Genomic DNA, 26,657 nt, shown 5'->3' on the forward strand with positions numbered 1-26,657 from the left:
CAGAATCAGCGCTGATAAACAGACTCCCATTGACTTCAATGGGTTCCGTTTAACGTGCAATCCCCAAAATGCTATAAATAAGGCCCCCAAAAATGGGCCTTAAACATGCTTTGCAGGTGTGAGAATGGCAAGAATTTTTATTTTTCAAAGTTTTGGATTTTTGTAACAGTAGTGAAATATAATAATAACCACATTGCCATGATCATATTGACCCTCTGAATATGGGTAACTTCATTTTTTCTGCACAGCTTTCCAGTATATGGTACTGAATAATAAATGGTGCCATTGTGAAGTACAAATTGTCCTGCAAAAAAATAGGCCCTCATGCAGCGTGTGAATGGAAAAATAAAAAGCTAAAGCTTCTGGAACGCAGGAAGTGGAAAACGCAAAAACAAAAAGATGGGAAGGGTTTAAAAAAAAAATTAAAAAAATAAGATAACGTCAGAATTGACAAATAATACAGTGCCCACAAAGCCAGTTAAATATACGAGATCCAAAAATAGGAACCTTCATGTGTGCTGTAGTGTATACTGTAGCTCATTCAGCAGTCAATCCATGGCCATTAGAGAAGAGCTGTGCTTAGTGTTATACTCATGCTAAGTGATGTGCATTAAACTAAATGTTTGTTGTCTCTTTCTGTAAAGATGTAAGATACAGTATGAATACAGTGCACAGTTAAATGGATTATAAAATTGCATTAACGGCAAAATAGCAATGAAAGAAAAATTCTGCCTGTCATTTCCCTGCAATTACCTTAATGTCAAATGTGTGTTGCTTAAGACTCAGTTACGGCAAGCTCAGTTCTTAAGGCCTACAGCTATTCTCTGATGCAAGAGTCTTGTGTAATACAGACATTGGTTTACAAAAAGTCTGATTTAAGTTCTCCAATGGATTACAGTGATCAAGGTGTATACTATATTATATGACACAATATATGATATAATATGTTTTTTTAATTACAGCATGGTGCCTCATGTATAGTTGTAACCACTGCTATAAATCATACAGGTATTCCTCTGTTATGTTAGCAAGGTTGCATGACTAATTAACCCCTTCCCACCGATGGCACTTTTTGACTTCCTGACCAAGCTCGATTTTTCAAAACTGAAATGTGTCACTTCATGTGGCAATAACTTTGGAACGCTTTAACTTACCAAAGTGATTTTGAGAATGTTTTTTCGTAATGCATTGTACTTCATGTTAGTAGTAAATTTTGGTAGATATGTTTTGTGAAATGATGAAAGAAAAGGAAATTTGGTGGAAATTTTGAAAAAAATATGCATTTTATAAAGTTTGAAATGATGTGCATTGCATACAGATAGTCAGCCCACCAAAATTATATCATAAATCTCATGTCCCAGATCTCTGCTTTATGTCGGCATCAAACTTTAGTCACCCTTTTATTTTTTACGGACATTATAAGGTTTACAAGTGAAACAACAATATTCAAAATTTTCAAGAAATTTCCAAAACCCATTTTTTAAGGGACTAATCCAGTTATGAAGGCGTTTTGAAAGACCCTTGTATTAAAGCCCCCCATAAATCACCCCATTTTCAAAACTGCACCCCTTAAATAAGCCAAAACAACATATATCTAGTATTTTAACCCTATAAGTGCTTAACAGGAATTAAGACAAAATGGAGATGAAATTTACACATTTGATTTTATTTTACTAATATTTTCGTTTAGCCCTAGAATTTGCACATTCACAAGGCATTAAAGGAGAAAATGCATCCCACAATTTGTTATGCAAGTTCTCCCGACTACCATAGTACCCCACTTGTGGGTGTAAACTAATATATGGACGCACCGCGAGACGCAGAAGGGAAGGCGCGCCAAAGAGCTTTTAGAGGGCAGATCCGGCTTTGAACAGTTTCAGGAACCATGTCGCATTTACAAAGCCCTTGAGGTGTCAAAACAGTGGAAACCTCTAGAAAGTGACCCCGTTTTTAAAACCGCACCCCTCAAAGAATTTATCAAGTGATGTAGTAGCATTAGTAACCCCGAAGTGAATGTGTAAGCTATGCGGAGTAAATTGGGTCACCAAATCCCATTCTATTTTCCCCACCAGCTCCTATGACGCGGACGGGGAAGAGGGGCATTCTGGGGGATCAGCGCTGGTGGTGTCTTCTCTCTTATAAGCTCTAAATATGGGGTGTCCCCTGAAAACACTCGCACAGCTTATACATTTCCTTCTAGTCGCAGCCACTTATGTCCTAATGATTGGACGACTTTTGGGGTTTTTGTCTTCACATTGTACAAGCTAGATTTTTATTTTTATTTTCTGGCAATGTGGCCATATGAGGGCTTGGTGTTTGCGGTATTAGATGTACTTTTCAATGCCACCATTTTGGGCCCTGTAACTTATTGACTACATTTTATTAACTCTTTCTGGGTGGGATGTAAAAGGAAACATCAATTCTGGCATTGCTTTTTAGCATTTATTTTTTTCCCGTGCAGCGTACAGCATAAGTAACATGTTACCTTTATTCTGTGGGTCGGTACGGTTACGGCAATACCTCATTTATATTATTTTTTTAATGCATTGCTATTTGTGCAGAATAAAATTCAATTTAGGAAAAAAATAAATTATTTTGTATCGCCATCTTCTGAAAGGCATAACATTTTTATTTTTCAGTAGAAAGAGCTGGTTGAGGGCTTAATTTTTGCGGGATAACCTCTGCTTTTTATTTGTACCCTTTTGGTTTTCATCTGACCATTTGATTACTTTTTATTGAACATTTTGTAAGGGAAAGGTGGTGAATAATCATTATTTTGTGCGGTTTTCTAAATTTTTTTCATGATGTTCGCAGTTTGGGTTAAATGTTTTAATTTTATTGTTCAGGTTATTATGGACGTGGTGATGCCAAATATGTAATTTTTTTTTCCCGATCGGCACCATAATATATCGAAACCCCTGAGATGTCAACCACGAGTGTTCCAGGGCATGGTCAGCCGTAACATATGGCTGACACTTGCAGGGCATGGTGCGCACACAGGTTCTGAGCATGCACCATGCAGCCCCTGTAGTACTAAGGTGGTTTGCGGGAAGTCCTTCCTGGCAGCGCCATACTATTACAGCAGATGTCGGGAAGGGGTTAAAGGGATTCTACCATTACAATCCTTTTTTTTCTCGTTGACACGACAGTATAGCCTTAAGAAAGACTATTCTTCTCCTACCTTTAGATGTCTTCTCCATGCCGCTGTTCAGTTAAAATCCTGTTTTTCGCCGGTATGCAAATGAGTTCTCTCGCAGCACTGGAGGCAGTCCCCAGCGCTCAAACAGCACTGGGGGCATCCCCAATACTGCAAGAGAACTCTCCAGCACCGCCTCCATCTTCTTCAGGAACCGGGTCTTCACATCTCTTCTTCCGGGGGTTGGGTTCAAACTTCTAGGCCTCCGGCCTAGGGCAAAGCCCTATATATTGTTCATTGAATGCTTGTAGGAACTGGTTTATTCCCAATTACCACCTCAGATACCTGTGTAAAAGCCCCACTTTGCAGAAATGTAACATTTTTTTGTTTCAGATTTTGCTGTGGTCTAAGTGCCGAATTTTAATTTTTTATTCCATTTCAAGCCACTCCTGACTCTGGCTCTCAAAACCGCAGCAAAACCTGCAACAACAAAAAAAACACTGCGTTACTGCAATGTGGGGCCTTAGCCTAAAGCAGGTTTCCCTCGTCGTTGATTCACTTGCTGGCTCTCTTCTTCCATCCTGTTTTTGCCAAAAACCTGGAGGGCAGGCTTAAGGTGTTTGATGGGCAGGCCAACAGCAAAATGATGCCACCAAGGCGCTGCTGAAGCGCACATTGCCAAGCATTATGCTCCACCGATCTCTTGAATGTGAAACCAACTATGGTAAAACAGGTTGTTACAGTCACACTGAATTTTCTTCAGTTATTGTCCAAGCACACTGTTGTAGCCCTTGTCAGGGCTCAGTAGATAAGTGTAGTTCACTTAGTCTGTCCGTAGTGCTATATTGTGTGTGTGTGTGTGTGTGTGTGTGTGGGGGCTTTCCTCACCGCTCAGCATAATGACTGGGCCATAAGAAATGCCCCCTCTTACAGTATAGCACTATGGACAATGGACTATGGCAGGAGGGGCATTCCCAGCTAGATTGTCAGGAACGCCCTTCTAACAGTGAAGAGCTATCAGCAACGGCACCGATAGCTCTTCCCCTGGGGCACATAACAGGAAAGCCAACCGTGCGTAGAATTCAGAGCACTGAATGGGCCTTGGTGGAATCAGTGCACTGTTGGCTTTCCCGTTATGTGCCCCAGGGAAAGAGATATTGGTGCAATTACCGATACCTCTGCACTGTCAGAAGGACGTTTCTGACAGTCTAGCTGGGCTGTGAGGAATGCCTCTCCTGACAGTAGTTTCTGTAGCACTGTACTGTCAGAGGCTGAGCGGTGAGGAACGTTCCCTCCACCCCCTTCCTGACAGTACTCGTCCATAGACAGTACTTGGGGGGGGGGGGCATTCCTCACTGCTCAGTGTCAATGACCATTCCCACTATACTTCATACCATGAGCACTTTCATAGTCTACAATTGTTGATTTTTTTTTTTTCTTGTTCTCCTAAATTGACTGATTTTTTGGGGGGGTCAGTTGCAGGATTTTTCTATTTTTGTTTTAACATGACTGATGGTGGTTCTCAAATGGTCAATGATGGTCATTCACGTTCACTGGCAAAGATGCTGGCTGCAATACACAGTGGTCTTTGGCTGTGTGATCTCTGTTGAGGCCGAAGTCACTGTATAGCTCCCACCCTAGAGATAAGCGTCTATCTTGGTTATAATTTATTATTAGAGATGAGCGAACAGTGTTCTATCGAACACATATTCGATCGGATATCAGGCTGTTCGATGTGTTCGATTCGAATCGAACATCACGTGGCAAACTCCAAAAAGATTTGATTCCCCTCCCACCTTCCCTGGCGCTTTTTTTGCACCAATAACAGCGCAGGGGAGGTGGGACAGGAACTACGAGAACGGGGGCATTGAAAAAAATCGGAAAAAGTCATTGGCTGCCGAAATCAGGTGACCTCCATTTTAGACGAATAGTGGATTTCAGATCCGGGTCATATGAGACTGTGAACTTTGTGACTAAGAGACAGGGATAGCTGTACAGGCAGGGATAGCTAGGGATAACCTTTATTTAGGTAGGAATGTTATTAAAAATAACTTTTTGGGGCTCTATCGGGTGTGTAATTGTGATTTTTGTGAGATAAACTTTTTCCCATAGGAATGCATTGGACAGCGCTGATTGGTCGAATTCCGTACTCTGGCCAATCAGCGCTGGCTCTGCTGGAGGAGGCGGAGTCTAAGATCGCTCCACACCAGTCTCCATTCTGGTCCGACCTTAGACTCCGCCTCCTCCAGCAGAGCCAGCGCTGATTGGCCAGAATACGGAATTCGACCAATCAGCGCTGGACAATGCATTCTATTAGCATGATGAAGTAGAGCTGAATGTGTGTGCTTAGCTCAACTACGCCGGTGGAGTAGTTGAGCTAAGCACACACATTCAGCTCTGCTTCATCAGGCTAATAGAATGCATTGGCCAATCAGCGCTGGCCAATGCATTCTATTAGCGTGAGCTGAGTGTGCACAAGGGTTCCAGTGCACCCTCGGCTCTGATGTAGCAGAGCCGAGTGTGCACAAGGGTTCTAGTGCACCCTCGGCTCTGATGTAGCAGAGCCGAGTGTGCAGAAGGGTTCTAGTGCACCCTCGGCTCTGATGTAGCAGAGCCGAGTGTGCAGAAGGGTTCTAGTGCACCCTCGGCTCTGCTACATCTGATGTAGCAGAGCCGAGTGTGCAGAAGGGTTCTAGTGCACCCTCGGCTCTGATGTAGCAGAGCCAAGTGTGCAGAAGGGTTCTAGTGCACCCTCGGCTTTGCTACATCTGATGTAGCAGAGCCGAGTGTGCAGAAGGGTTCTAGTGCACCCTCGGCTCTGCTACATCTGATGTAGCAGAGCCGAATGTGCATAAGGGTTCTAGTGCACCCTCGGCTCTGCTACATCTGATGGGCTGACCGGCACACGGTGTAGTTGAGCAGAACTGGCTCAACACTGCTGAGTCTCTGCATACCCATAGGAATGCATTGGCCAGCCTTCGGCCAATCAGCGCTGGCTCTGCTGGAGGAGGCGGAGTCTAAGGTCGGACCTGAATGGAGACTGGTGTGGAGCGATCTTAGACTCCGCCTCCTCCAGCAGAGCCAGCGCTGATTGGTCGAATCCACCAGCATAGTTGAGCTAAGCACACACATTCAGCTCTACTTCGTCATGCTAATAGAATGCATTGGCCAGCGCTGATTGGCCAGAGTACGGAACTCGACCAATCAGCGCTGGCTCTGCTGGAGGAGGCAAAGTCTAAGATCGCTCCACAACAGTCTCCATTCATGTCCGACCTTAGACTCCGCCTCCTCCGGCAGAGCCAGCGCTGATTGGCCGAAGGCTGGCCAATGCATTCCTATGGGTATGCAGAGACTCAGCAGTGTTGAGCCAGTTCTGCTCAACTACACCGTGTGCCAGTCAGCCCATCAGATGTAGCAGAGTCGAGGGTGCACTAGAACCCTTGTGCACACTCGGCTCTGCTACATCAGAGCCGAGGGTGCACTGGAACCCTTGTGTACACTCAGCTCACGCTAATAGAATGCATTGGCCAGCGCTGATTGGCCAATGCATTCTATTAGCCTGATGAAGCAGAGCTGAATGTGTGTGCTTAGCTCAACTACTCCACCGGCGTAGTTGAGCTAAGCACACACATTCAGCTCTACTTCATCATGCTAATAGAATGCATTGTCCAGCGCTGATTGGCCAGAGTACGGAATTCGACCAATCAGCGCTGGCTCTGCTGGAGGAGGCGGAGTCTAAGGTCGGACCAGAATGGAGACTGGTGTGGAGTGATCTTAGACTCCGCCTCCTCCAGCAGAGCCAACACTGATTGGTCGAATTCCGTACTCTGGCCAATCAGCGCTGTCCAATGCATTCCTATGGGAAAAAGTTAGCTTGCGAAAATCGCAAGCTGACAGGGATTTCCATGAAATAAAGTGACTTTTATGCCCCTAGACATGCTTCCCCTGCTGTCCCAGTGTCATTCCAGGGTGTTGGTATCATTTCCTGGGGTGTCATAGTGGACTTGGTGACCCTCCTGAGACGGATTTGGGTTTCCCCCTTAACGAGCATATGTTCCCCATAGACTATAATGGGGTTCGAAACAGTGAGCGGCTGTTCGAATCGGATTTCGAACCTCGAACATTTTAGTGTTCACTCATCTCTATTTATTATGTATCATCATAGAGAGAATTCCTTAATATAGTCTGTAAGCTTTTAGGAGCAGGATAACCTCACATCAATACAAGGGATGAGAGTCACAATGTATCTAAAACTATGCATATTGTAAGCCTCTAAACAATATTGTTAGGCTGTAAACTTTCCTAAACAGGATAACCCCCATCATCACTGGGGATGATATTATGTTTTATTATTGTATACACATTTATGAACATTGTGAGCCTTGAGCATTATTTCCTAGTCTGTAAGCTTTTCCTGGCAGATTTCTTGTATGGGGCAGCAGTAGGCAGATGGATAGACGTGATCCAGGGTATATCGTCAATCGCCATATTTGGGGTCAGGGAGGAATAATTTTTTCCGCTGAGACTCAGATCTCAGAAGTTTTTCTTTGCCTTCCTCTGGATCATCAGGTTGGGGCTCTTATCTCAGGATCTTATTATTGGATGTTCAGATGAACCATCACAGGAGCCCAGACTCCAAGGACCTGAGATAAGAACCACAACCCATATCATTTAGTATAATATAAGACAAGCTGTTATTTAAAAAACAAAAAAAAAAACCCACCTTCACAGCATGGCAGCAGCGGAAATAACGGAGTGAAGAAAAAAAACAAAGCTTGAAGCCTAGTAGACTCATCCCAAATTACAAGTTGGGATGAGCGAACCAGATTCGACCTGAGATTTCCAAAAGTTTAAGGTGGGCCCAAACACTAAACCTTTGGCGTTTACCACCCAACAAAACAGTATTATACTATGGGGTCTTCTCAGACCTCAGAGTATAATAAGTGAAGTACCCAAGTTGTGCCCAGAAAGCATTCTACATACCATTACTTTGCCTCCAGAAGTCTGAACTGATGACAATTGGCAGGAAAGTGTCACCAATACATGCTGCTTCAGTCAAATTCCATCAGTATGGTACAACAGAAATTTGGATTTATCTTACTGGGCAATGTTTTTCCACTGCCCTTTCAATTTTTGCACTTGTTTGCCTTGCCATTCAGCTTCCCTTAGACAGCAATAGCACTCAAACCGGCATCTGCTGTTCTAGTTCCATCAATGCTAAGGTACGAGTCGTGCACTTGGACACACTAGTTGGCGCACCAGTGTTGTATTCAGCAATTCCTCACATCCTCCTCTGACTTCCCTTTGCCCACGAATTGTTTACATTCACATGATCCTCCTTCGATTGTTGGTCCTTAATCACCTCATTCTTGCAATACTCTTGCCACTAAGACATGAGAAAACCACACAAGTCTGACAGTTTTAGAAGGCTATTCTAGCACTGATGACTGATCATTTGCTTAAATCATTCCACTTTTCCATTCTAATGTGGATTCACTCTGATCCACAGAATATGTCTTCACTGGATAATGCTGAACTCTGTAATATCCATACGGTAAAGCTCTAATCACGAAAGGGCAGGGGTCTCTAATAAAGTGGCCATCTAGCAAACCCAGGGTCTACATAGCTTTTTGTTGCTATAGCAGTTGCTCAGCAGTTTTTGATATACAGCCAAGATAAATTTTTAATGGAAACGATATATACTTGTCAAAGATAGTCTAAGAAGCAAGGACAGCAATATTTCCGAAAGTGGTATAAGATGTGTTATCAGTATAAAAAGGTCTTAGAAGAAGATTAATGGATAAACTGAGTGATGTGCAGGAAAAACACTAACAGCTATACACCTCGGATCAGTCAGCAATGCTTAATATCCAGCTAAAAATACTGCTAACTACGCTGAGCTGCACTTAGAGGCCACTACAGCTCATTCATCAATTGCATAACATACAAGGTTCACACACATCTGATCCACGTATTTATTTTCTTGGAAACCCACACATATACTTTTTATTGCATTCTGGATAATAATGGTAACCAACATGGTCCTCCAATGATTCGGACAAAGCTGGATATTTTCTGTAGCTCCCACCACTCCTGAGCAATCAGTTCAGTTGACTTCAGGGTCTGATACACTAATTAGACTCTCTACTGTCAAGTGGGCGGAGTCAAGCAGAATCAGACTTGATTCTGAAGTCTGACACTGCCTTTCTCTGATTGTGATCTTGACCGCTGACACTGTCCATTCTCTTGTCAATTAACTACTCCTGAATGCAACCCCAGATTCAGCGGAGTGCCGCCTATTGAAGGATGCAAAAAAATGGAGAGGGAATAAGATCTTATTTAACAAAACATTGTAAATTTGTTAAAAAAAACAAAAACACTGTGATCCCTCTCAGGTCTGGCTGCGTAGGCCTCAGTATGTGACAAAAAGTATAGTGCACGTAAGATGGGTTGAAACGTGGACCATGTAATCTTAGATGAGCATCAATGACCCAATTAAACATGCTGAAGGCTCATGCCCATAGCCATAGTACAAATCTGTGTTGCACTGATGTAGTACTTATAGACTAGTATCCATACTGAACCTCTGTGGTCCCTCTTCTTTTACATTTTTCATATTTCTTTGCACGCCAGAACTATTTAAGGGAATATAATGTTCCTGTAACTCTATAATATGAAACTGTAGGGACTCCCCATGATGTTGTATTAGGTTTACAGCGTGCATGTGGCCTAAGGATTCTAATTTACAAAGAAATCTCTGTGGTAGAATTTACTGAATCCGAACCCAACAAGGACTTATAGGAAAAACTACAAGACCATAACAAACATGAAGAAATATATTAAAAAAAAAAAAAAAAAATCTATTGCCAAGTAAGAGTTATGTTTTTCATCAAAGATTGTGTAGAAATAGCAGACAGAATAACAAAGTGATAAAAACATGACAGCACCATCTTGTTTTATTTTATATTAACAATTTTATCAAAATTTTAACCATTTGCATATTCTTGGAAAATAAAAAACATCTCATACTGTGTACAAAAATATGCTATGTATACACTTACCGGTTTTTCCATTAAAAGCTTAGATTTAAGTCACTTTTTGGTATCAAGAAACCACAAATGAATGAAAACATTGGGATGATTGCATGTTATCCTTGTGCCGGCATTAGACGTGATACTAAGGAATTGCAAAGAAACCAAAACAATCTATGATATACCTTCAAGGTGCAAAACAACAAAGGGGTACATAGAAAGAACGCACAATACGTACATGACATAAAAGGTCAAGATAACATAGTAAGTAATGAATATTCATCATCACAATATGTTTCACGCTTTATCGTGCAAGGAACTTCTATTCTTACTGTAGAACAAAAGTGTGAATGTCTCAAAATCAACCTTAGCAATTTTGTTTCTTGACTGTTGTAAGGGGTTGTTTACATGGAGGAATTTGAAGCTGATTTTAAAACAATTTTTTTTCTCAGTATGCTGAAAAAGAAGTGTCCTGCTCTACCTTCCCATCGATTCAGGAGGCGATTCAGCCACAGAACCAGGGCCGAGGCGCATGATGAATAGCCCCATTGTTTCTAATAAACATGCAAATTCCCTTTAGTACATTACTTTGGCTTTTCAATATGGGTTTACTTACGGACAGAATTTGGAGGGGAGTCCAAGGCAGAAGACCACTTCAAATACTGATTTTGATGTGGATTCTGCCTCCTATGGTTTTCAGTGAGATACTAGGATCAAAGCAGGACACTATAAAATTACATATTCTGCTTGATTCATCCGTGGCTAAGTGAATGAACTTTGTGAGTGAAAGCCTGTCCTGTCACTGGATGGAGATCTGACTCAAATTCCTCCATCCGAATCCACTGTGTGAATGGGTTCTAAGCGAGGGCTCTATAAGAATCACTGCATTGTTGGAAAACCATTTCAGTTGCCTTTGACAAGATATCAGCTGAAAATAATGGCAGGAATGGCTTGGTGATATATAGGAGACTATTTGTATATATATCACAGTGAAGGTCACCATGGGTACCCCAAGTGAAGTAGAGTCTAGGTAAGGCTTTGATGCCATAGCTAAATACCTAAAATATTGCTCTGTCATCTAAACATATAGCAACTTGACCCCATTATAAGTATTGGCTGGTGTTTTGTTAAAGAGGACCTTTCACCACTTTTGGGCACAGGCAGTTCTATATACTGCCAGAAAGCTGACAGTGCGCTGAATTCAGCGCACTGTCGGCTTTCCCGATCTGTGCCCGGTGTGAAGAGCTTACGGCCCGGTACCGTAGCTCTTCTATGGTCAGAAGGGCGTTTCTGACCATTAGCCAGAGACGTCCTTCTGCCTCGCGGCGCCTATCGCGCTGTGCTGTGGAGCGGGGAGGAACGCCCCCTCCCTCTCCTGATAATGCTCGTCTATGGACAAGATGTGTGAGCAGAGGGAGGGGGCGTTCCTCCCGGCTCCACAGCACAGCGCGATTGGCGCCGCGAGCCAGAAGGACGTCTCTGGCTAATGGTCAGAAACGCCCTTCTGACTGTAAAGCGCTACGGTACCGGGACCGATAGCGCTTTACACCAGGCACAGATCGGGAAAGCCGACAGTGCGCTGAATTCAGCGCACTGTCAGCTTTCTGGCAGTATATAACACTGCCTGTGCCCAGATATGGTGAAAGGTCCTCTTTAATGTACATCTCACAGCTCCAAGAATTGCTAATATTTAGTTGGGGTCATTCTTAATACGTCAAAGGTTTTCATACATTTTACCACACTAAAGAATCACTATTATTCGTAGTTTCAAGTTGCTGCAGTAGTCAGTTATGCCATTTGTCATCTCCAACCCCATCCTCCCTATTAGAAAGCCCATTTTGGAGAATTTAATAAAAGGTTCTATCCCAGTTTTCTGGTGAGAAAAGTTGGAATTTTTGGGCACGTAGTCGGTTTTGCTTTAAAAAAAAACTAAAAAAAAAATAAAATAAAAATGGATGGGTCTTGGCAGAGAGGGTGGCTTCCCTTGGCCAAACAGATTTATTATAATTTACTCCTTAAACTAGTGTAAAGTATAGCTCAAATCTAGGCTAGCTGGCATAGACTTGAGTTCCTAGCACACAAGAGGACAGAAGAGGACACATTGCCTCTTCGGTGCATCTCCTGGCGCACAGGGTTTTATAACTGGTGTAGGAAAAATTCACCACCTATTCCTTGGAGGATTTTCAAACATGTAGGAAAATCTTTTGAGTCACGTTGCTTAAGCATATTCTATGTAATGTGTCCTGGGATGCTTCTGACTTTTAAGGATAAAGGTTGGGCCTTTGGATTTCAACTACCGATCATTTTGTCCCCATATAGATAAGTGTGTGGCTGTGGCTTTCTCCCCTCTCTCCATGCAGCAGAGATGCATGCTCTGCCAAACCTAGTAGACATGTGTATGGTGTAGTTGTCAGCTATATAAAGACTAGATAACTAAAGATTTCTGTTTCTTGAAAAGCAACCAAAGTCCTGTAGCGTGTCTAACAAATGATAAATGATAAATTACAGATAAATAAACAATGCACATAACATGGTGATAACATACAGTAAAGGTAGCCGACACCCTGACGCTTCCAGTATTCTCTTCTTGTATAACAGGAAGAAACCTGGATACCTTAGTAGAATCTTAGACATTTAGAAAGAGAAAAATATAACATATATTTACACATACATAAATGAAATTCAATTAAATACACAGCAAAATCTGATAACAAATATAATATATTGATAGATTCTTTTTTATTGTGCCACTAAAATACGTAAACTTTAGAAGCTAAAAGTATATGTTCACCTTTGAACACCATTCTACTGCTTATTTGTATATATTTATATTATATTATAATCAAGCTACATGAAATGTTACCATCTGTGGAGCTGGAATCTCCCAGAATCCTTCACTGGCTCAGTGTTTGGTCAGCACCTTTCTAGGGCTCTAGACTAGACAATCTTAACCTGCGACAGATACCGCATATCAAAGTGTCTGATACGGTTTGATAAATTTGTCATATTCTTAGACTGTCTACACTAAGAACTAGAAATCCCCTTTTGGCTAAGGAGTCTCCTAGCGAGCTGTTAGTCATGTTTTTTTTCGCAGCGTTTTTCACTGAAAGTCTTGAGAATTTTGATAACTTCTATTATACCTATACGGAATATGCCAGCATTTCTGTAGGTATAATTCACTTGCTGCAATTTGCAAAAACGCCTTTTTGAAATCACAACAATTGGGCTCCGGATTTTTTTTCTACAATGTGTCGATGTGATTAGCCAGAATCCCATCCACTTTGCAGGTAAAGTTTTTTGCAATGTTTGGCCCCGGCCTTAAAGCCTCTTAACCTTATCTGTAAATTATATCTATATACACACTTGTTTGAAGGTGAACACATGCCTTATGGCCAAATACTCATCTCTGAAACAGTCCATAAGACTGAAGGTGTCAGTACTATATAGTACTTATAACACATTTGCCTCTCTTATTGCAAGTTCATAGTCTAAAGGCAAACTTTTTCCATTTGGATTTTTTTTTAGTATTTACATAGTTCAGGTAATTCTTTAGTATGTGTACTGCATGTAGTATCATTTTGAGTGACTGTCAGAATGCTTGATATCTATTTTGAACTACGTTTTCCTTCACATACACCATTTTGTTTGATTTTTGATTTTTTAGACTGTTTGTTAAAGAAAAATCTCCTTGATCTTGAAGTGCTTTTTTTATACGGACATTTTTGTCATACATGTTTTGGCTATAGAGAAACCTAAGGGAAAATGTCTGAAGAAAATGCCTAGAGCTGAGTTTTGATGCCATGAACCCAAGAAACACTTCAAAAGTGAAGGAAAACACCCAAAGGACATAATATGTCCCCCCCCCCCAAAAAAAAACAACCCTCCCCTAAGAAAAGGTGGAATTATTCCATCTCTATGTCTGAGGTCACTTTAAATGTATTTGTTTTGGAAAGGACTCTTATATCTCCTATATGGCCCCCCATTTAACGCAATAGACTATAGAGAGTCAAACATATTCTGTATAAACAATACCCTTAATAGCATTTTATGGGGGACCCAAATAGGGTTCACAGACATTTTATGGGCTACGCCACTCTTTACCTGACAGGGATCCAAAAACTGTAGTGCAAATAGTAAAAGAATGTGTTGAAAGACGAAGTGCGCTACAGAGCGATACTTGCGTATCTGGTGTGCAACTACCTTTGTAATCAAAGATATAACATTTGGTCCAGTTTGTTATTTACATTTGCATCTTCTTAGAACAAGAAGATATTCCTTTGGTTAAGAAAATATTATTAAATAGTTTTTGTCTCTTCATGGGTGAATTTAGGTGCATTTTTCAACATCTTCTCCTGTCTTCTGAACCCTGGAGTAGGTTTTACATGAAGATTTGAAGCAACTGGGAGGCCAAGAGATGGGCCAAGAGAAGCTGCATGGTATACAACCCTGGACATTCTTCTCAAAGAAGGCAAAAACAGGAAACCACCAAGTTCGAGAAAGAAGATTACTTGCAGATGAAGTTTTCAAACACTGAAATATAGATAAAAGTTTACCATATTATTTTTTTTATTGAAACTGCAGAAAAAACAAACACCCCCCCCCCCTCAAATACAGAGATCACCTTTCACCACCTCCACCAACTACAGTTTATAACATCAGTTAGTAGGCTCTGCTCCACTGATTCCAGCGCAGTTGGAACTTTTTTCTCTGACTCCCACCATTCTTGAGCAATCAAGGCCATTAGTTTTGGTATCTGATATGCTATTTAGGTTCTGTACTTTCAGGTGGGCAGTGTATGTTAGGAGTAGAAATGTGGTGTGAGGTGGACAGTATCAAAGTTCAAAAACTGCACCATCACCACATTTTAGTTGGCTCATTTTTGGCACATCTTAGTGCATTTAGGAAAACTGAGCAACAGTTTCATAAACCACCTTACAACATCCTGTTAAAAATCTAGCATGTGCCATGCTGTATAAAAAAAGGAGCTTACCTTTAGCCTGAGGATTTTTTTGTTCCAGATTTTGCTGCAGTTTTTTGAGCCAAAGCCAATAATGGATACAATAGGAATGGGGAATATATAGGAAGTACTTCTACTTCTTTTCTCTGCTTAAAGAGGACCTTTCACCACTTTTGGGCACATGCAGTGTTATATACTGCTGGAAAGCTGACAGTGCGCTGAATTCAGCGCACTGTCGGCTTTCCCGATCCGTGCCCGGTGTAAAGAGCTTACGGTGCCGGTACCGTAGTGCTCTATGGTCAGAAGGGCGTTTCTGACCATTAGCCAGAGACGTCCTTCTGCCTCGCGGCACCTATCGCACTGTACTGTGTGAGCGGGAAGGAACGCCCCCTCCCTCTGCTCACACATCTTGTCCATAGACGAGCATTATCAGGAGAGGGAGGGGGCGTTCCTCCCCGCTCCACAGCACAGCGCGATAGGCGCCGCGAGGCAGAAGGACGTCTCTGGCTAATGGTCAGAAACGCCCTTCTGACCATAGAGCACTACGGTACCGGCACCGTAAGCTCTTTACACCGGGCACGGATCGGGAAAGCCGACAGTGCGCTGAATTCAGCGCACTGTCAGCTTTCCAGCAGTATATAACACTGCATGTGCCCAAAAGTGGTGAAAGGTCCTCCTTAATCCATGTCTGGCTTTGGCTCAAATCCCTCCCTCCCCCCCAAAACCTACAAAATCTGTAACAAAAAAAGTTGAATTTCCACAGCGTGGGGCCTCAGCATTAGAAACACTTCTCTGCGTCTGGACACATACAGGCTCACTGAAAAAGAGGCCACATTTACCTGACGTTATGTGACACTAGGAATGCTAGGCTTTATTAGTATTTTGCACTTGTGCAGTCTCTACCATATACCATGTGGGCCTGTCTGCATCCTGCAGTGAGCCATTGCTTTATCCAACATCAGATATATGCGCTCTTTTCCAGTGATATGGGTTTCGACATGTAACATCACAACTTTTCAATAGTATACAGGGGTTTTTTGTTTTTTTTTTAGCAGCATCCCAAGCAAGGTTTTAAAATAAAATTAAAAAAAAAAATTATTTAGTTATCTTACTGATCTAATAACATTGCAAAACCTATTGGCTCACATTTACTGATAGTCCTGCAGTGTAATCTTAGTCAGGTAGTCTGAAAATTTGCCAAAAAAGTTTTACATTTAAAAAGAAAAAAAAAATGATATATAAAATTCAAATAATTTCTTTTCCCTAAAATATTTCCTATATTGCTCTTGGGTGCCTGGTATTTAAAACAGAATGCACAGATCCTGAAAAGCAGCTATGCAAAAATCATAACATCTGCCGTGATAGTATGAAACGTGTCCTTAACCCATTTGTGACTAGCCCATTTACATTAACAGGATGCTGCAGCCCATTCATTTAAGTGTTCTCTTAACACTGCACATAGCAATCCTGTTATACTCTGTATCTCTCAGTACTGGCCAGAACTAGCATTATTCACATGACAGTGCTGTTTTTCATGAACTCAAAATCATATCGGCCTGTTCAAGTCCACTGAAGGGATTTATTCACATGACTGAATAACTTCCATTTTTGAAATGGCACCATTACAAAGAACAATGGTTCCCATAGAAAATAAGCACTCAGATAATTATGAACAGAGAAAAAAAAATTATGGCTTTTACTCAAAGTATGAGTAAAACAGAGATGCCAAAAGTTTTAGGTCCATCATAACACCAGGATATGTCATCTCATTTTAACTGCTAGGGGTTCATTCACACAGAGGAAAATGGTGAGGAATTTGGTGTGGAATTTCAGCGCTGAAAAAAAGCCTCCCATTGACTTCAATGGGTTCCTTTAAATAAGAATCTGATAATATTTTTAAGAATTTACATTAGGGACTAAAGAGTAGAAGTACCCGCCACACGTGACTGCTGCGGCCAATCAGTGGCCTCAATAAAGGAATGGGGGAAGGGATGTAATTTCCGGTGACATCCCTGTTACCTTCTAGAGGCCGCTGATTGGCCTCAGCAGTCACGTGACCACTGAAGCCAATCAGTGGCCTCAAGAAGAGAACTGGGATGTCACAGGAAATTACGTCCCTGGTTCCTTTATTGAGGCCGCTGATTGGCCTCAGCAGTCACGTGGCCACTGAAGCCAATCAGTGGCTTCAAGAAGAGAACTGGTATTTTTTTCTCACCTCCCCCTGCCTAATTAGAAAACATGGCAGAAAACAGCAGCTAGAACAAGGTTTCCAGCAAGAAAAAAAAAATCTGGAAAACATAACCAATTAAACAACAATATACAATGCAAGTCTGCTTACCTTTTCATTAGCCATGGCATGATACCACCAGAAGAGCCTAGTGGTTATGAAGTAAGCCACTATTACATCCACAGTGTAGTGCTCATGTGCAACCAAAATGCAGATCACTCCAGAAGCGCTTAGCAGCCAGCAGACTATGTGATACCACCAGAAGTGACGTGGGGAATCTGCAAAAAGAAAAAACAACATGAAACCACCATAGCTAAACCCTGTGACCCATTCACAGTTACCGTAATTTATCTACATTGTAGTTCCATCTCCAAATGCTGATACAGTATGTGTGCAGACTTGGGAATTTCAGATTGTTTACACCAGTAAATGACTTAAGAATAACTAGTCTGCTTCGCTGTCAAATTCTTAGGTTCATTTATAATACTGTTCTTTAAGAACCCTGGTAAGTGTCCAGATGTTCTGCCAAGTACTCGAGCAGTAATGTAATACCGCAAGAAACTATTTTCTCTTTTGTAAATGGGTCTGCAGTGATACTCAGCTAAGTACAGAAGTGTGCCTGCTACACGTGTAAATCCTGGGATATGTACACTGAGTGAAGGCTTTGTATACATGCACAGCACATTGAAGTTAATCATTCTCCATACATTACACTTTACAAAATCAATTTCATCTCTTTTACTGCTTGTAGTAAAACTTGCTTTCACAGTCAATTGTATTGACATCCAATCTATATACACTGGCATGTATATTAAAAAGCTAGATCCTAAGTCACTCACACCTTTATAATATACAGTACCTCCATTTGAAACGCAGGTTTGACCGAGTTAGCTGTAATTGTCAGGTTCTGGGGAACACAGTTATACGCTGCTCCTTGAGCTAAAGAACTGGTCTGAATTTTAAGGTACAAACAAAATTTCTCTAACAAAACAGTTTGTCTGTAGGAGGACTGCAGGTACATTCAGATGGTCAGTTTAGAGGCAGTTAAAGAGGACCTCTCACAAGCTCTACAAAGTCCAGCTGTTTGCATTACAGTAGGTGCTGCTCCACTGATTCCAGTTGCAATTTCTTCTTTAACCCCTCCATTCTTGAGTCCTTTTAGTTTCATGGATGGTGTCAGGCAGGAGAAGGAAAGATATGCAATTCCGTGCTTTGACGCTGTCCATCCCTGATTGGAGCGCTGAATCACAACTCCTTGCTTTCTCCAGAGACTAAATAGCTTATCAGGCACCAAAACTAACTGCACTGATTGCTCAGGAATGGCAGAGTCTAGGCTAATAATTCAAACTGCACCAGAATTAGTGGATCAAGAGATGATAAAAACTGGAGTTGGTGGAAGTGGTGAAAAGTCCTCATTAAAGTTACATTATAATATTAGGAAAAATAGCCTTAAATTTTGATGTAGCTTTGGTTGTTACAGAATTAACATGTTAAGTAAAAATGTCTCTTCTGAAGAAAATAATCCCCCCCCCCCCCAAAAAAAAACCCCTTTACAACCATATAAAAAACTGCAGCAAAAACACATTTGTTTTATTCAATTTGTTTTTCCAAAGCTGTTTTGATACAGTTTAAACTGCACCAACCTGACCATCTTCTACTCCATAGATATCAAGTACTGATGTTAAGCTGGGGCCTCACATTGCAAAAACACTGTGTTTTACATTACCTGCAAAGTGGATGGGATTCTGGCTATTCCATCTACACATTGCAGAAAAAATCCCCTATTATCCCCTGGATATTGGGGTCCCTTAGGTGTTGAGCAGTATCCGCCACTCACTTCTCAGGATATGTGAGGTAGTAGTGGAGCAATACCCACTACTACCTCACATATTCTAATAAGTGAGTAGCGGACACTGCACATCATGTAAGGGACCCTTGATATCCAGGGGATTATAAGACCATTTGCCTCTGGTGAGAATATAACCAGAGGGGATTACAGCATGGTCGTGGGACCTCACGAGGACGTATTCATCCATAACATAGGATGTTCTATTTTGGAATTTACTGCACAGAATTGTATTTTCTCTAAAACCATAGAGAATCTGATGAAGGCTTATATAATGCACAAATCTGGATTTGGGGAATGCCTGGCGACCACTTGTGCATAGTGCCTAATGTAAAATTTGGTAGTAGAAAGATAATGGTACAGGGTGGGGGCTATGATGTGGCTGGATGATCTTAAGTATAAGAAAACGAGAAAATATTACATTTTCTGACAACTGAATAATTAAAGAATACTAATATCATGTTACTAACAGTAATGTTCACATTACCCTAAGGAATGATCCTAGAAACTGGAAGTCAGTAAAAGCCAGTGAGAAGGCTGAAAAATGGAGCACATGCTGGGACTACTGCAGGCTGTTCAGTCTGTCTATCTGTCTGCACTGTACCAGATGGAGTAAATGCAACTCTTTAAAAAGTCTTAAAAATTGTTTCAATCTCACAAATTCGGAGTAGAGTACAAAATAGGGCAGCACCTCAGGACAGATGTTACACTTACAGAGACAAATTCAGTGCAAACTGTCCCACTGCAAACCCTAGCTAAACGGACTAGAAAAATTACTGTGTCAAAGTAATGTGTCTCATTAGGGAGATACGATACAGGGACATATAAGACATGCATGCCCTGGCAAGAATTCTGGGTAAGGAATATGCAAATAATATCTCATAGGTGAAAAGGAGGAATTTGCTCCCCACAGGCTAATGACTCACTTTCAAAGAAGCCTAAAAGCAAAATCTTGGAATAGTAGCCAAGACAGAAAACTTCCTCCAAAAGAAAGAAGGTCCCATCTGCAAACAGCTGTTTTGAGCTAGCTGCCTCTCATCAGTGCCGAGCAGAGTACTGGCTGGCTGTGTGAGGTCTCTGCGAGAGATTCTGTTTTTACGTTTATTTGACTTTGTGTTCATTTTTGTGGGACAAATACGTACGGGGAACCTGGGGAAAAAAAAAAACAACTCTTAAGGGCTTTGTTTTTATGGTCTTCATTTGTGCAGCCAAAATAACAAGTCACCTTTATTCTATGGCTCCGGGTACAGCAAATTAAAAAAAAATCCAAGATTTTCAAAAAAAAAAAAAAAATAGAATGAAGGGGGCTTTTTTTGCGGGGCCAGATGTACTTTGTAGTTATACCATTTGGGGGAATGTCTATTGCTTTGATCACTTTTTATTCAAATTTTTATCAAAGGCAAAACAGCAAAAACAACGACAGTTCGGCTCTTTTGATTTTTGTTTCTTGCTACTGTACGGGAAAAATATTTCTAAAAAACTTTGTAGACCAGACACAAGGATACCTAACTTGGGCACAAGGATACCCAATGTGTGTGTTCAATATTTTTTTTACTTCTATATGTGTTCTTAGGAAGGGAGCTCTATTCATTTTAAAAAATTAATTTTTTTTACTGTAATTATTAGACCCTCTACGGGTCTTCAACCCCAGAGAGTCTGATCATTAATGCAATGCATTACAAAATTACTGGCACTTCTAATACAGGCTGATAGAGTAGCCTGTAATAGAATTTAATGCCAAACAAATCTGGGAGCCTTCATCAGGCACCCATCTGTCATGGTAATGGATCACTGGACCAGGGCCGCCGATAGGCCAGTACTACTGGTACTGGCGTCAGGGGCCCGGCCAAATTGAAAAATGGGGGGGGGGAGGGGGCCCGGTTTTGGCCCGCAACCGTGTGCCGGCCCCCTGGCGCCCGTAGCAGTCATTGTGTATGTCCTATTTCAACTCAGATCTGCATCCAGAGGACGCAGATCTGAGTTGAAGACATACGCGGCTGAAGCAAGGAGCTGACACAGGTCAGCTTCTCGCTTCGCGCCTCTCTCCCTGACACATATGCGGCAGAAGCAAGGAGCTGACATGTGTCAGCTCCTCGCTTCGCCGCCGCTGCTAATGGCTTGTAGACGCAATGTGATCACATCGCGTCTAAAAGCCGGTAGCCGGCGGCAGCGGCGAAGCGAGGAGCTGACACAGGTCAGCTCCTCGCTTCAGCCATCGCGTCTACAAGCCAGTAGCCGGCGGCGAAGCGAGGAGCTGATACAGGTCAGCTCCTTGCTTCGCCGCTGCGCGCCTCTCTCGCTGTCACATATGCGGCTGAAGCGAGGAGCTGACCTGTGTCAGCTCCTCGCTTCGCCGCCTCCGCTACTGGCTTGTAGACGCGATGTGATGATGTCACATCACGTCTATAACTGTGCGCCAGTGAGAGAGAGGCGCGCAGAGAGCTACGAGGGAATGAAGGAGAAGGTAAGTCAGTCAGTGTAATGTGGAACGTGAAACTGGGGGCAGAGAGAGGACGGCATGACACTGGGGGCAGAGATGGAGAGGACGGCATGACAATGGGGGCAGAGATGGAGGGGACATGAATATGGGGGCAGAGATGGAGAGGACGACATGACAGTGGGGGCAGAGATGGAGGGGACATGAATATGGGGGCAGAGATGGAGAGGACGACATGACAGTGGGGGCAGAGATGGAGAGGACGGCATGACAATGGGGGCAGAGATGGAGGGGACATGAATATGGGGGCAGAGATGGAGAGGACGACATGACAGTGGGGGCAGAGATGGAGGGGACATGAATATGGGGGCAGAGATGGAGGGGACATGAATATGGGGGCAGAGATGGAGGGGACATGAATATGGGGGCAGAGATGGATAGGACGACATGACAGTGGGGGCAGAGATGGAGGGACATGAATATGGGGCAGATATGGAGGGGACATGAATATGGGGGCAGAGATGGAGGGACATGAATATGGGGGCAGAGATGGAGAGGACGGCATGACACTGGGGGCAGAGATGGAGGGACATGAATATGGGGGCAGAGATGGAGGGGACATGAATATGGGGTAAGAGATGGAGGGGACATGAATATGGGGGCAGAGATGGAGGGGACATGAATATGGGGGCAGAGATGGAGGGGACATGTATATGGGGGCAGAGATGGAGGGCATGAATCTGGGGGTAGAGATGGAGGGGGGGGGACATGAAACTGGGGGCAGAAATGGATGGGCAGACATGAATCTGGGGGCAGAGATGGAGGGGGGACATGAAACTGGGGGCAGATGAAGGGTGTATATGAAGCTGGGGGAGAGATAGAGGGGGGACATATAATGTACGGGTGACTGTAGGAGGATTATACTGTGTGCGGGCACATGAAAAATTAATGAGAATGGGTGGAGTCAACATAACGGTGGGTGGGGCTAAATTTGCCACACATTTTGTCCCACTTTTGGTTCTTCAAAAGTTGGGAGGTATGGGTACAGGGGGCAGTGGAAAGACGTTAGAAGGTGGACGGGGGGGGGGGGGGATTGTTGGGGCATCGGGTGTGCGGCACTGCGGAGAGGGAACTGGGGCCTGATTAAGCCTTGTAAAGCTGCTAAATAAAGGTAAATGTAATAAAGAATTGGTATGTCGCAAAATAAAGTAGTTTTAAAATGGCGGCAGCGGGGGGGGGGGGGGGGGCCAGACACTTAGGCTGTATGGGGCCCCAAAATTCCTGATGGCGGCCCTGCACTGGACTGTCGATCCTCCCCAAAATGGCAAGTGCAGGACTGGGGAAAATGGCACCTCAATCAGTTTTGACCAAGGTTCCCAGGACTTTAATCCCGTTCTCGTATCGATCGCCTGATCTTTGCAGATGTCGGTAAGGAGTTAAACCTGTTCAGTCCTTTGAACTGTGCCCGATGGAGTGTTCATTCTTGTTTGGTCTTCAGTTTGGTGACTTTGGTTTGTTTCCCGACTCCACTTTTGTTACCATCCTGATGTGTTGTTCTTCGATGTATGACATTTGTTTTCTCATGACTCTGCTTCTCTTCTGTCTGACCCTAACCTTTGGACTGGACTGATCTACACTTTTGCCTATGTACTTTGCACTATCTTTCTGGACTTTGGGTCAGCTGCCACCTGAGACAATTCATAGAGGTAGCGACCTGGTGGTCCCCTGCTGCAAAGACCAGATCCTTGTATAGGAATCAATGGGTGAAAACCAAGACAACATCTTCAGGAGTAGCTCAAAATCAAACCGGTTACATGGCACAGTGGGTCGATGATCTACTGTCCATTATAAGGTGTCGCTCTTTTTTTTTTTTTTTTTTTTTGTACCAATGAGGTCTTGCATTTCATTCACACGTCCCAAATAATACACTGCTAAAGAATGTATGGAAGGGATAAAAACTGCAATCCCACTGTCTATGCCCTTCAATTCGTGAGAAAAAAAAACTGGAAAAAAAAGTCCTTGAAGCAAGAAAACACTCAAATAGGTGCAATAGAAGCCTGGTAGATCATTATCAAAAAAGATACAAAGTATGTGGTGTCAATAAACCATTAACTTTAAGTCAGGTCACAAAACATGGCTGGATTAAATATGTGCAGTTAAACCCTCCAGTTATAAACAACTTTTCATAAAGGAATTAAAGGAATAGTATATAAGAAATGTTATAAGCCAAGGGGGGGGGGGGGGGAATACAGCAGCTAATGGAAAATTTCAAAAATGAAAATGGTCGGAGTTTTTGGGTGCAGTAGATGCTGGGTGCTGGAGAAGGGGAGGGGGTGTTTCGGTTGTCTGTCTGCCCCTTCCCTGAGCTTGAGGACTTTTTTTTTTCCCCCACTTGGAATTCTTGAAACACTTGACTCAAATATAAGCTGAGGGAGACTTTTTCAGCACAAAAACTGTGCTGAAAATCTCGGCTTATACTCGAGTATATGCGGTAAGTATTAAATGAAAAAAAAAAAAAGTGATAATTAAAGAAATATGTTTTTGTCTCCACTTTTCAGGCACAGATTAATCTATGAAGAACGGCGATAGAAAAGACACTCAAATAATTGCTGATTCTTCATTCACGCTATTCTAAACTGTTTTAACACTATTAGGTTATACAGCTTGATGTGTGAAGCTGAATAAGGAAACAAGCAGTCAGATTGAAGATAAGGAGCAGGAGAACAGCTTAATAAGTGGAAAAGGAAACAGATTTCCTTAATAAAATATACTACAAAGCTTCTTATATTCACATGTACTACTCATTTATGAAAAGTGGTTTATAACTGGAGGCATGCTTTAAGCTCATTGGCTGCACTTCATATGCAAAACCAAGACAAGTGTCACTCTAAATACTGCACAATATGTACTTTGATGCAGCTGTTTTTTTTTTTTTTGTTTTTTTTAATAAACAAAAATGAATTTTACACCTTGAGGCAGAAAATATTGTAAGCCTGAGACATCACTCCCTCTTCTAGAGAACATGTGCCTATAAAAAGAAATCATTACTTCATTTTACATCCTGAATTTCATAGCAGTGATAAGTGACTTGGCTTGCAAGCGAATACTCATCTAATGGTCCAGGATGCTACATAAATGGTGTTCTGGTGTTTTGAAATAGCATTTTAAGAGTTATCAGATACGATCATTCCTGTGATGTCTACAGCCTCATCATCATTAGCACCAGTTTAGGAAAGGGCACAGCATCTAATGTGTGCACTACAATTCAGCAATTACACTTGGCTCAGATGTGTCAGAACTAGACAGAGAGCACCGCTCAATTGATGTACGTACAGAAACGCTTCTGCTTTCTCTACCCAGTATCTGGTGTTAGATAAAGGGCATAAGATCTATGTTATGGGGAGCGTTTGTCATTACTTCAAATATTATATACAATGGATAGGTTATGTAAAAATGGCTTGATTGGGGAATTTTTGAGGATAAATCTCACAAATACTCCTATTTGTATTATCTGACGCACACGTGCCTGGCAGCCCCTCCTGAATTATAAAGGGTCCACTGGGTTCTGTCGTGATTTTTGCCATTTTGATAGGGAAATCAGTGCTCTATACTGACAATCTGCAACAGATACTAATACAGCGGGGATGGTCGAGATACTTGGAAACCAGTTAGACCCCCTCCAGGCATCAGTTTATTTTTGTTTTAGTACCAAGATAGCAAAAAGAGCCATAAACATCGGTAGAAAACAGCAAAAGTTAAACAACAAATTTCCAGCCTGCTGACAGAACCAAAGAACCTAGGCCATACCAGAGTTCCACTGTTATACAGTCAGCTGACCCCAAAACGAAGACTATCACTGATCAAGTAATGCTTGCTGTTCAGGTATCTCAACAAAAATAATGATACTCCAAGATGTCAGAGATGGAATAAAGAGTCTGCAATGTGTTAAGGTACCTTTCACACAGTAGATAAAAAGACATCACTGGTAAAACATTTCAACTTACATTCTTTGATGAATAGGTAGGTGAGAGTGAGAATGACAGTGTGGCCACTATAAAGAAAGTCTCCACACAAGATGTGAGATCCAGTTATCGTCAGTCCACCGCCCGTTATTAGCCGTAAGATTCTTTGTGCTTTGGCATATGAATCGCCATTCAACTAAAAGTGGAAAAAGAAAAAAGAAAATTTGGAAAACAAAACAAACTCACTCTTATAAAGGGTTGTCCAAAATAAATAACTATATATATAATTTTTTTTATTGTATTTTTAATTAGGCCAGGGAAGGTAAAAAAAAAAATAAAATAAATTAAAAACCTATACTCACTTGTACCCAGTGCTCCAGTGTCTCCCAGTGTGGTAGTCATGCTGCTCTGGTGTTTTCTTCAGGCAAAAGTCCCTGCCATACGTGACCAGTGAGGCCAATCAGAGGCCTCAATGAAGGACATGGGATGGCACTAACTGTCACGTCCTGTGTCCTTTCCTTAGGTTACGGTTTGGCCTCAAAGGTCACGTGACAAAGGAAAGAGACACAGGACGTCACAATGTGGCAGGGACTTCTGGCAAAACAAGACAGCAAAGCAGCAGGATCGGACCACACTGGGAGACTCCGGAACACCAGGACAGGAGAGTATGTTTGTTTGTTTTTACCTACCCCGTCCTAATATGAATTTAGTCCCCAGGTGAAGAGTATCTATCCTATCACTATGTAATGAAGATAATGGTCTGGAAACATTGTAATTCATTACAACTAGCATTAGATATATAATCTAGAAATACACTTTAGGTGTATGATGAAAATGTCCACCCTACACTACCTATTGAAATGTTTTCACGAGTTTAGAAAAGGTAAAACATCTGTTCTTAAAGGGTCGTCCACTTCAATCAATCTTTTTTGTTAGGAAGGTCCCAATGCCTAGATCCCCAGCAATCAGGTGTAGAATGTCTGAGAACCCAGTGGCAAGTGTTCATTTCCGATGAAGCACTACTAGAGAGGAAATGAAGTATTCTGTGGTTTCAAATTAAA

At 42.1% G+C, this 26,657-nt stretch overlaps 1 protein-coding gene across 2 annotated transcripts in view; it reads right to left on the reverse strand.

Moving 5' to 3' along the window:
* Nucleotides 1-14,075: 14,075 nt before the first annotated feature.
* SGMS2 (sphingomyelin synthase 2) overlaps nucleotides 14,076-26,657 on the reverse strand; it is a 42,593-nt gene continuing 30,011 nt past the window's right edge. For both annotated transcript variants that reach the window (XM_075287216.1, XM_075287223.1), the window contains 3 exons: nucleotides 25,639-25,792; nucleotides 17,463-17,629; nucleotides 14,076-14,697 (listed from right to left, as the gene is read on the reverse strand). In XM_075287216.1, coding sequence (XP_075143317.1) covers nucleotides 14,494-14,697; nucleotides 17,463-17,629; nucleotides 25,639-25,792 — 525 coding nt within the window. In that variant the 3' untranslated portion in view covers nucleotides 14,076-14,493. The remainder of the gene's footprint in view (nucleotides 14,698-17,462; nucleotides 17,630-25,638; nucleotides 25,793-26,657) is intronic.

This window comes from Leptodactylus fuscus, chromosome 1 (genome assembly GCF_031893055.1).
Source record: "Leptodactylus fuscus isolate aLepFus1 chromosome 1, aLepFus1.hap2, whole genome shotgun sequence".
In the NCBI taxonomy this organism is placed as follows: Eukaryota; Metazoa; Chordata; class Amphibia; order Anura; family Leptodactylidae; genus Leptodactylus; species Leptodactylus fuscus.